This window comes from Hippichthys cyanospilos, chromosome 11 (assembly GCF_059441005.1).
Source record: "Hippichthys cyanospilos isolate Australia breed blue-spotted pipefish chromosome 11, RoL_Hcya_1.0, whole genome shotgun sequence".
In the NCBI taxonomy this organism is placed as follows: Eukaryota; Metazoa; Chordata; class Actinopteri; order Syngnathiformes; family Syngnathidae; genus Hippichthys; species Hippichthys cyanospilos.
In genome coordinates this window covers 21307023-21319201 of record NC_142379.1, presented here as the reverse complement: position 1 = coordinate 21319201, position 12179 = coordinate 21307023, and the positions used below count along the sequence as shown (strand labels likewise).

The 12179-nt window shown below is 36.9% G+C and overlaps 1 protein-coding gene across 4 annotated transcripts in view; it reads left to right on the top strand.

The window, feature by feature from the left end:
• Positions 1 to 1163: 1163 nt before the first annotated feature.
• kirrel3b (kirre like nephrin family adhesion molecule 3b) overlaps positions 1164 to 12179 on the top strand; it is a 248650-nt gene continuing 237634 nt past the window's right edge. For all 4 annotated transcript variants that reach the window (XM_088427897.1, XM_088427896.1, XM_088427895.1 and 1 more), the window contains exons 1-2: positions 1164 to 1360; positions 1450 to 1509. In XM_088427897.1, the coding sequence (XP_088284023.1) occupies positions 1467 to 1509 (43 nt within the window). In that variant the 5' untranslated portion in view covers positions 1164 to 1360; positions 1450 to 1466. The remainder of the gene's footprint in view (positions 1361 to 1449; positions 1510 to 12179) is intronic.

Here is a 12179-nt window from a genome sequence, read left to right as displayed (position 1 = left end):
CCTGTTGACTGTTAAACATGGACAAGCACCCACACTCTCTTCCTCTGAGCCTCGCTGCTTTTGGGTTCCCCCGTGTTCACCGTGGCAAGACGTTTCCCAAAATGACGCGTTTTTCCAATAAATTGGCCATAAATGGCCCACAAAGGTGTCGTTTGAGAATTCATAAAAATGCACATACATTATTCTTAAAATTGAAGCCTGAGGTGCTATTAAAAGCTTCTGTTTGGCGTTCAGTTCGCATTTAATCCAGCCAATTTTTCTGCTTGACACAAATGACTTGCAGATCGACTGACCTTGCCTGCTAGCTTGACGTGACGGCATTTAATTAGTAGATCCAGATCCACAAATGCAATGGATCAGATCCACCATTCCAAAGGAGAGATTGATACAACAATGCAAAGTGGTGTCTCGCGTGGTAATAGTCGTGCAAATGAGAGTTGTATTCAAAATTTGCAAGTTTTCAATTTGTAAACCCATCATAATTAGGTGTCATACTCACACGAAAACAATTAAATCTTCACAATTTAGAGTCGTACTCGTACGAATTGTATACATGCATACGTCTTTTTGACAGCGATCTGATTCCGTAGAATATGAGCTTATTCCAGTAATTGTGCCTCTATATATGCCATTTAAAAACTTTAAAGACACTATAATAGTGTTATTGACTCAATGTCAACGCACTCTATGAATTTCATTCATGCACATTTGCAATTTTCTAAAACAGAATAAAAAAGTGCACTAATGTATGTCACGCAGGCTTGGGTCTTGGATTTTATTGTGATCTTTATTTGTTGTCCCAGAAACAATGTGTTGTCTGAGGAATCCTAAGTATGTAAAAGAAGAGTAGGGGCTGTCTGGGAGGTTGAAAGGGGTAGCGCTGCCAAGCTGCTCGTATTCTGATTTTAATTAGAGCTGCACCTTCTAATGTTTCTCCCACGACTGCTCCCGATGCCAGAGTGAACACATGCATCTCGCACACAGACTCACACCGAATAGAGGGGCCGAGTGAAGAGGGGGGTCTACATCCCCCATTACTGTGTTACGATTGGTCCAGCAAGGGAGAGGGAGAGACAGGGAGTGTGTGATGGAGAGACTGGGCGAGTGAGTACTGATGAGCTGGAGTGTGGACGGCCAGCGAGACGATGCGCGAGTACACCAGAGAAGACAGTGAAAGTGCAAGAAGCTCCTCCCATGAGGAGAAGAGCATGTGATGCTGAGATCACCACCAGCAACTCTCAAGACTGACACACAGGAAAAAAGACACATAAAAGGAGGACAAAGAGTAGGAGCGGCGTCGGACTGAAGCTACTTTTGAGCGGCTTTCCCAGGATAAATAGACTGACTAAAAAGGAGCGCTGTAAGCATCCGTCCCTCCGGCAGCAAAGAGGAGCACTATTGTTTTTTCTTGTGCTGGCCAACTTCACACCTCCGCTTTTGTCTTGATAGGTTTTGCACTCTCAATTATGATCCCCCGGCTGCTTCTGTTTTTGTGGATCTTCGGACACGGTAGGCATTTCTTCATTTAAATTGTTTGTGTGTCTCACCTTGCATGATTGTGACAGATGGGTGACTTACATCGGATTTGAATCCTTCCTTGTTGTCATGTCTGAGTGTACACGCTTTCTTTCAGTGTTTTGATACACTCAGATGTGTGCTCTTAAGTTCAATTCAGGAGACTTTTTCATTGACAGTATTTATCTCTTTGCCCCCGATTGTTCAAATAGTTTTTGTGCATCTCCCTGTCACTCTGTTGTTGCAGTTAAATACTCTCTTTGTAAGCTTTATATTCCTGTCACATATATACCCACGAGCGCACACATCCCACTATCCCCAGCCCAGTCGTGCGTTTAGTCTCGAGCCACATTGCTTTGAATTGACAGCTCTTTCCCATGGAGTCCACAAAACGGGTAATCACAAAACGGGTAAGAAAAGTGAAAGTGCTTCACAATTCAGATCAGTCGGACGCTTTTTGGATTGCTTTTGGACAGTTCACGTTGTCAGAATGTCAATGGTCTTGATGACTCTTCAGTTGACAGTCTGCCAGTCTAATCACAATGATGCCACCTGGTTCACTCAACAGTACCAACGGTGTCTCAGTGAAAATACTTTCATAAGGCTGTCTGATGGCAAGTTAGTTGACAACAAACTTGGCCGACGGGGCTGTACGACATACTGATTTATAGCAAAGAGGAAATAAAACCACTGATCCATCACATCACTTTGCCGTGGTTCTACTTTCCTGCTGACTTCTTATTTCCCATGACCCAAACTGCTGATAGACTGAAATGGTCAAAAGTCTAATTCCTTTCTTCCGTGCATTTTCCATACAAGATCATAATACTTTGTACTACCGGAATGAGTTTCTTGTGAATGTGAATGTTGCCGTGGTTGTTTTTTTGTTTTGTTTTTTCCTGAAATGTAATCACCCATACAGTGTCATTTATGCTTATTGTGACGTCAAAATACATAATCAACCTTCAGCCTTATCACTTTTAGTCTGCTAACTCAAAGCAGAACTCACAGTAACTCATCATAATCAACTATAACAATTGTGAGCTGATAAAAAAAAAAAAAGACTAGAAGAAATTGTGATATTTACAGTTTGTAGCTGAAAAGGTCAAATGTATGAAAAATCGTGTTTGCAACAAAAGTTACGTATCAAGTGAAGCATGTTTTTTTTGCACAATTATAACAAATAGTACTTGTCATGTCTTGAGGTAAATGAGTTGCTACTTGGGAAGCAATGAAACCCATTTCTGTCTGCTGTTTTGCTGTGTTAAAAGCACTCGGAGGAGAAATTAATCAGACAATAGCAGTGATATATATTTGTGATGATGGTTTATTATATGATAATGCAATATCAATATTTTGACCCATCCTTCCTCCTAACAATAAAATGCAATTTCATTTTGCTTGAATCCCATTTCCCATGTACAGCTTGAATGCTTTTCTTATAATGTCACCTTCCCAAACATGTTGTTTTGTACTTAATTGCATGCACTCATCACATTCTCATTCACATACATGCATAACTACATTCACCATGTTTAAAATAAAATGTATATTGATTACTCCATTGGTTATTATCGTTAAATATATATATAAAATTATATAAAAATAATATATCATCCCCATAAAGGCCTCACTCGATGTAAAGAGTAAAAAATATTTCCAAGTATAACTGACTGTTGCCATGTAAATGATGTCCTGTTTATGTAGCAAGTCAGTGTCAGCAAAAACCCTCTCAGAAAACAATCTTTTTTTTTTTTTTAACATGGGGTCTGAAGGGACTTTTTTTTTTTTTAACATGGGGGCAGAAGGGACTTGTGGCGGCAACGATATGTCCTGCGTGAGAAACAAAGACAGCATGAAAATGTGAAAATGAAAAGAGACTGAGTCTATTCACGGGGACACACATTATTATTTTTTTCAGTGAAAATCTGGAGACGCTTCTTCATCCTGTTTATGTTGCAACTACGGCAACTTTTCTTTTTCACGGTCACCTCTCTTAAGTGTGATGAATGACTCTGCAAATCAGTGGAATCCAGGAGACGGTCTCCATTCGTAACCCTTTCACCTAAGGGCAAACGCACCGAGTACATTGTGCATCTCCTCCCCCCTTCCGTCTCAGCCATATATTAAACCAAGCATGTGTGACACTCATCTTGGTGTCTTGATTTGGCTTCTTATTTGACAACAACATGTTTCTCCCTAGCTCACGAGTACCCCTTTTGGCTCACACCATCGCTGTTAGTTTTCTGTTCTTGAGAGATTGAGAATGTTGGTTTCTGTAAGGCACTGGCTAAAAAACGGGAAGACCTGGAGAAGGAGTCGAGAGGCAATAACAGCTTCTCAAAGGATGTGCCACGCACACACGCTTGTATGTGATATGTTTTCACAAAACCAAGCTCTTGTCGTGGAGATGAATTTTGAGTTATTAACAGAATTATACACATAACACAGAAATGTTTTATTTTGTGATTAATAACAAAAACAGCCTCAAAGGTCTTGACTTTCATTTCCCGGGCTCAAATTGTAAATGTAAGAGTATAAAAATATGAAATTTGTAGATGATGTATACCATTCCATGTACCAAAAACCTTTTCTCAAAAGTAGGGATTTCAACTTGGCTACATACAAGTTGCTCTTACTGTCAATTGTTGAGATACCTCCAAGCATTCATCATTTTAATTTTACACACACACACACACACACACACACACACACACACACACACACACACACACACACACACATATATATATATATATATATATATATATATATATATATATATATATATATATAATCAGTCCTATATACTGTATAACAATTCAATTAAAAATTCAATTCAATTCAATTAAAAATGTCTGCTTCAATCTATAGACATGCAAAGAATCATACTACTTTGTTTGAGTTGCAAGACAGAATAACCAGGTATTTTAAGTTTTTACTTGTAAGGAACATCCCTTTTACCACAAACATAGCCTGTGGACAACTGCTTTTTTGAAGCTAGCTATAAACTGTATAGCTTTTATCATTAAAATACAATTAACCAAAATTAAAAATGTAGCACAAGATACATAGTCATTTCATAGGAAATTACAATACTAAAATATGTGAAAAACTGTTACCCAAAACAAAAATATTTCACAGTACATTTATGACAAACAATACATGTAAATAAGCTTTATCATAGTGATCAGTTAAATTGAGTCCGGGCAAAGCATAGTTTGTCAGTATGTTCATGACTGAACACTATCCCTGTTGTTGTTAATCTAGTTAGTATGAAGGCAGCAAAAATACTGATCATGACTTCAACGTGATTGGGCCCCGCTAAATGGAAAAACTTTTTTTAATACTTACAGAATCACCAGATCCACGACAGTGGAAACTTTCATTAAGAGTTGAGTAAAATGTTGAATTATACTCACTGCCGTGTAGCTTTTGTGCGCCACAGGAGTTTGCAAAACGTGATAAGACTGCTTTCATTGAGAACGGGTAGTTGTTTATTGTTTTTCTGTGTCCTTCTGCGCGCAGGCTATACTTTACAGAAGTCCTGTGTGGTGACATCATCGCACAGCATGTTGTATGAAAGCTGACAGAAAGCGTTTTGTTTTCCATTTTATTTTTAATGTTGATTTAATGACGTTTTATATTGATTCAAACCGTAGTAAATGAGAATACCATTTCTTATATAAAACATTTTTAGGCACATTAGTATATATATATATATATATATATATATATATATATATATATATATATATATATATATATATATATATATATATATATATATATATATATATAGTCATGCTATTGTTTATTTGAACTTTGTTGGACTAAATGAATCACCATTTGTTAATACATTGCCTCTGTGGACTCCGCTTGCTCTGGCACACCTAATGTGACATCACATTATATATACAATAACAAAATACTCAAAAGAAACAATGATACTATTAAAATACAGGTTGCACTTATTGCTTTCATATTTAGGTTTTCCAGTTTAAGAAATGAATGTTAAAATATACTTTTTTTTTCAACCTTCGTAGCTAACACAAGCTGCATGCATTCTGCTAAATCAAATCAACCAAGTTATCATCCAAAAAAATAAACCTGTAACAAAATTGATTGTTGTTTTTTGAGTTTGTATTACAACACAATATTACTCTATTTGAAACGTAATGCATTATACTACAATTGCATTACTTTTATATTACTCCCACCACCGTAACTGGAAACAGGGATTTGCCATTCTAACTGTAGCTCATTACGCTTATTACACATCCAGTGACAGGTTGGATTAAGCCTAAAACCTGTACAAATCATTTCATTTGTATTGTATTAAAAACCTTTAAAGACAAGATACAAAATATTTTTTTGTATTTTAAACCCTTTATAATTTAGCTCTACAGCATAGTGATGCATTGTTTATGCTGGATCATAAAGCGGTAGTACATTTCACAACTTCAATGTTAATATTTAGGTTCAAGATCAGTTATCTGGCTTCGAGATAGATGTTATGTTTCAAAAAAAGATGGTTTTGGTGGGGCTAACATTGGCAGCTAGCTTTCATCATTAAGGTGTTGAACGTGCTGTCTAAAATGAGTTTTGTATGCTCCATCTTGATCAGAACTATTCACAGACTATTATTAAAAGCAATTGTACAGTGAAAATTAGTGTAAGCTTACCTTGTCTTTATTGCTAATTGTGACAAGGATCTTGCTGATAAGGTTTCAACATGCTTGTAAATCCACAGTGGAAAGCGGCAGCATATCTCCTAATGAATCTTCTAACCTCTTGAAGTGTCATCTCTCAGCGAGAGAGCACAATCCTCCGCCTGTTTTCTTTTCTCTAACTTCCCGTTACTATGACCATGCTTTAAATTGTTTGTCAAATTACTGGTCCTATTCTGTGAAGTGGACAGCTTTTAAGGTGTCGCGCAAAGTGCACCTAACCATTATATTTTTCCTGTTTTTATCTATGGCGAACTGAAAGTAATGGTTGTATGTCCATCTTGTGTACATATTGTCTATATTCAACCTGCCGTTTCATCTCAGCTGTAGTAAATTAACAAAATAACATTTTGCCCTGGACTTTTCTCCTCCGATCTCACAATGTTTTTAGCTGATTTGGGGAAAAAAAACACCACTTTCAGGCTAAAAAGGCTTTCAAATATGTTACTTTTCTCTCATTTGTTACCAGTACAAAATTGTTGTGTGTGTGTGTGTGTGTGTGTGTGTGTGTGTGTAACATAATATTACCACGTGACAGTAAATGGTAATGCATGACAGTAATTACATCACTTTAGTAAGGCATTACTCCCAACACTGTTGAAAGTAGTATTTAAAAGTTATGAATACTAAACTAATGAACCTCATTGCAGTTTCCCCCTAAAACCTGAAGTACTTGCACTACTGAACCACTTCTGAGTGTGCAATGTAAAGTTGGAAGAGCAAGCATGCCTATTGATTTCAAATGGGAAGTTACTGATTTAATTGCCTGACTTTGCTGTAGGCAGCGTGGCCTCAGTTTCTACTCTGTGACAGAGTGATTGCGAGTGTGAATGGTTTTCTGTCTCCATATGTACTCTGTGATTGTGTCTTTTATCTGAATAACATTATGGGATACCGCCACACCCCCCACCCCCAAAACACACACAATGTTTCTTTGTTCAGAAAAGAAATCTTCCTGAAGGGCTATGGGTAAGGGTTGAGTCAGTGTCTGCATACTATGAGCAGTGCAATTACTGCATGGTAATCAACTTCCAATATTCTTAAAAGTCACTTAGGTGGTGCTTAGTCACCTTTATTAACTTACCGTCTCCCTCTATCTCTGGTGTTGAAATTCTTTATTCCAGCACCCAGTCACACTAATCTGTTTCGTACTCCTGGAAAGCACTTGGTACCCCGACCTTCTTCTTCACATCCCCCTTCATTCAGTCATAATAATAATTAAAAGACAACTTCAAGTTTGCTTTTTGTGGCCATCTTTCTAATGACAAGAATTTTTGCTTAGACAAGTTAGGAATAGCGTTTGGTAAATAATTAACTCAATTTCATCAATTTTATGGTTATGTGCTTTTTAATATGAAATTTGAAATAAATTGATCACAAACATTTACTATATTTTGATAATAACATGATGATTACGCTAAATGCATGAGTTAAGTATGCATGCACCAAACAAACACACACACGCACACACACACACACACACACACACACACGCACACAAATATCTCACTATGTGACAGTGTTTGTATCTGAAATTTCTGTTATACATATATATACATGGATATACATCCAGTAGTTGACAATGTCATCAACCCTGACCGATCCCAGTGGCATAAAGATTGTTTTATTGTTTGGGCTTGTTTGGTCACATCAAGGCCGGTCGGTTTACGTCACCTTAGCCGCTATAACATCCCTGCTCATTTTTGTGCCATGATAGATTAAACCCACTGTAATCCCCCTGATCTTCAAGCCCTGTTGGATATTTATGGTAATGAGTAAACATATGAGCGAATAATCTAAGAGGCTTCCTGTGGACAGCTGGAAGTTGTAATTCTCAAAATTTGGCAGCGGGTTTACCATTAAAAGGCAATGCTATTTCCAGGAAAATAAGTTTCCCTATGACAGAGGAGCTTATGTACCGTATATGCCCTAAAATAAATAAACACATACACATTTAGCATATATATATATATATATATATATATATATATATATATATATATATATATATATATATATATATATATATATATATATATATATATATATATATATATATATATGGTCGGCCTCACCCGTTTCAAAATGGCGAAACGGTAAAGCTTTGTTCGATTGTGAGTGGTTACAAAACCATATTTATACTGCATTTTAGTGATTAATTCAAACTTAAATGCGTAAGCCATGGGTCCAAAGATTGCTAGTGATGTTCTTGCTTCAGTAAGAAGATGATCTATATGAAAACGAAGCTGGAGCTAATCAAGAAATACGAAGCTAGCCTAGCCAAGGCTACCCTTACTAGGAAATATGGGCATGACAAGCGCACCTCAAACATAAATTAATCCTTTCTAGATTTTTCATTTATGATGTTTTCTGATTGTATACATGTATATTATATTTACATAGCACTTACTATACTGTTTTGATACCAATTTTCATATTGATTTTTCATGTTTGTATAAGTTCGATGTTTTTACCTGTGGTTCTAAACGCTTTAGCTATTTAACATAGGTTTGGATTGCCCACCATACTATATATATATATATATATATATATATATGTGTTTGCAAAATTAATGGGTTCTACAAGTCAATTAACTGTATGTAATTTCATACAGATAGGCCCTTTTTAAATGTAAATAGCCTAATTTGTTCCAAGCAACAAGCCTTGGATCATGCTAAACCAATTTAAATTAATAGTATATACTGTAGCAGTTTATTATATGAATGTCGTTCTTTTTGTTTGCCTTAAGACGGTGTTGGTGAATTTGTGGTGCATGCTATGTTTAGGTCATTTTATTTGTATATTTTTGGTTTACATTTCCAGTGATCTAGGCATCATTTACATGTCCATAGATGCAATGACATTTATTTTAGGGATAATTCTGAGCATGTAAGTTCACTTTTAGTGCATGGAGTACTTCCTGCTTGTAATGTTGTTCAACTTTCTTGCTAACGACGTGGTAGTGACGCTAAAGTCAACCGCGACAGCATGCCAGTTAACTAGAAGAGGAAGTGTTTTATTTAGTGGTTTAGCTATAGCAACCCAAAGTGTTATGTACGTGTTTTGAGAGAATATGAGAATATGTACAATGTTAGCCATAGCTAATATCAATTATATGCTTGTTCGTTCTACGGTGTGAACTTTTGGTGGAAAGTGAATGAAGACTTTTTAACAATACTATAATACCAGGAATGATGGAAGAAAAAATATTGTATTTAAGGTAATTGAAATCTTAAAGCATGCCATTTAAGAATGAATTATTAACATTTCATTTTTGAAAAATTACATCCTGTAGATGGCGTCCTTTTGTAGGAATAAATTCTTAAAATCTTCTGTTGAGATTCCTTATTGATTGCTGCAACGTCTCTGCTGGGATACTGTTAATTTCATCCCTAATTCTATGTTTTAATTCATCCAGAGTCATTGGTCGAGTTGTGTACACTTTACTGTTGAGACATCCCCACAAGAAAATATCACAACTGCTCTTTGCATTTTTGGTGACTTTTTGGACTTTGAGAACCTAACTTTGTGAAATTCTTTTGTTCACCATGTTTACGGATTATGGAAGAAGGTCGTTTCTAATATCACAACAGTGTGGGACAAGCCCTTTGAATTATATAAATAAATTAACTGAACAAATTATAATATTGGATGACTGGATATTTTTTTTTTAAATATTTTGTGTTTTCATATTTTAACCACACTGCATGTGGGTAGATAGTTGGGTCTAGCACTCAACACAAGGTTGAAGGCAGTTTGCATTTGACAACAGCATGGTACAATCCCCTTGATTTATTTTATTATTTAGTTAAATAAACAATAAAGAGTCCACAGAGCAAAACTGGGAGTTTTACGCACGGTTGAAGGTGGTCTCCATGACAACTGTGTGGGACAGTTCCTGTGGTCGTATATGCAAGACGGTCTTGCAGGGTGACCCACAAGGGGAGATCCTGCAATTTACCTGTATGAACGCACGTCAATGTCATTCACGGACCAGCAAGACTGTTTCCACTACTTACACTACTTAATTTTCAATCCAAATGAGACACATTGCCAGGATTGGCCGGAACTCAATTTGTTCCGCAATGTCACACATACAGTAGATGCAAACACCCTGTTGCACTGAATTCTCCCATGCACAAGTCTAAGAAAATACCAAAAGAGAGAAAATTCCACCTATGCACACAATGCTTTGCTCTTGACGCACACTGCACACGACTTGTGCTCTGCACATAAGTAGAGGCCAAAGTGTTAAGTACAGTTCATCCTAGGTCTGCTTTTTAGTCCAAAGCCTCATTTGGATTCTGACTGGATTCAGGTCAGACAGACCAGTATGTGATTAGATTTGAGGCTTATTTGGAGAATAAAAAAAGTGATGGGCTTGCACTGAGCCAGTCACCCCCAGTCAGCAAAACAAACAGTTTAATCTGGGCTTCTTTGTTTGATATATTATATTGTGAGGACCCACTTCCCAGCCCCTACAGACCTCTTTACTAGCAACCAATCAACCTCCGGGCCCTCATCTCCCGGTCCCTCACTTTATGAGACATTGCAGCTGGATCTCATTCCTTCACGATGACTTTATCCAGATTGAAGCACTCAGCCAAAGGGCATTATCCGGGATTACATGTCTGTTGGGTGGCAGTTTTAAGTAATTCAACCAGATGCTGTTGTGATCATGGGGTTACCTGTGAAGGCAAAGCTAGCAGCTGCAGTTTATTGGTCATATATACGTAGTATTTTCTTGAAAAGACATGGAGAAGGTTAGATATTATTTTAAAGACAAGGACAAATGTAGAAAAACGTACATGGAATACAAACAACGTTGACCCCCGTTCCATTTTTTTTTTTTTTTTTAGATGGATTAAAATAAGGATTAATTGCTTTTAAATTGCAGTTTAATGTACAGACAACAACAAACTATTTAAACTGTTTATTCCTTCTGGAGCGGTCATCAGAGTGTGGTGACATCTCAGGTTGCGATTTATTAATTATTCCCTTGCAAACAGCATTGGCAGGAGATCAGCCAAACACATCAATTCAAGTAGATGATGATGGTAGCTCATTGAGAAATTTTATTGTAGTGTTGATTTAGTCTTAGGTTTTGCATGTTTAGACAGTTGCTTCATTAAAGTAAACTGAAAAACAATAACACGGTGGATGTGCATGTTTTGTTTTAAGAATTTTATTTCATGAGTTTTCTAATGTGAATATCCCAAAATGGGCATTCCTGTACAAAACTACTATTTTTTTCAAAACTAATCTCTATGACGTATGCCTGATTTTGTGAAATCACACATAAACACATGCAATATACAATGTTTCCAACATTCCTGGCTTGCGTTTTTTTCACCTCGCGATGTATATCCGTGGCGTTTTTTTACGCCACTTTTTTCGCGTTATGACAAAAACTCCTCCACAAACATGGCGGTCAGTGTGCGTGCTCCGTGCTCATACAACCACGCATCACCGCTTATGTCACTAGAATGTTGCTCTGCTTTTGGTCAGCGTCATGACTCCCTAAGATACTGGTCTGCTATTGGTCAACGTCATGGTCGACGGAACCCGTTAAAGCTTTGTTTGCCTTTGAGTGCTTACAAAAACGTATTCATAGTGCATTTTAGTGCTTAATTCAAACTTGAATTGGTCAGCCATGGGTCCCAAAATTGCTAGTGATGTTAAAGAAATTAGGAAGAAGATGATTTATATGCAAACAAAGCTGGAAATAATTAACAAATACGAAGGAGGCTAAGATAGGCTCGGCTACCCTCACTATGGAATATGGCCATAACAAGCTTTCACAGCAGTCAAATGTAAATAAAATGTTTTTATAGTTTTTATTTATGATGTTATTTAATTGGGGTGGCTCGGTGGTGCAGTGAATAGCACGTCCGCGTCACAGTTCAAAGGACCGGTTCAAAACTACCTAGGTCC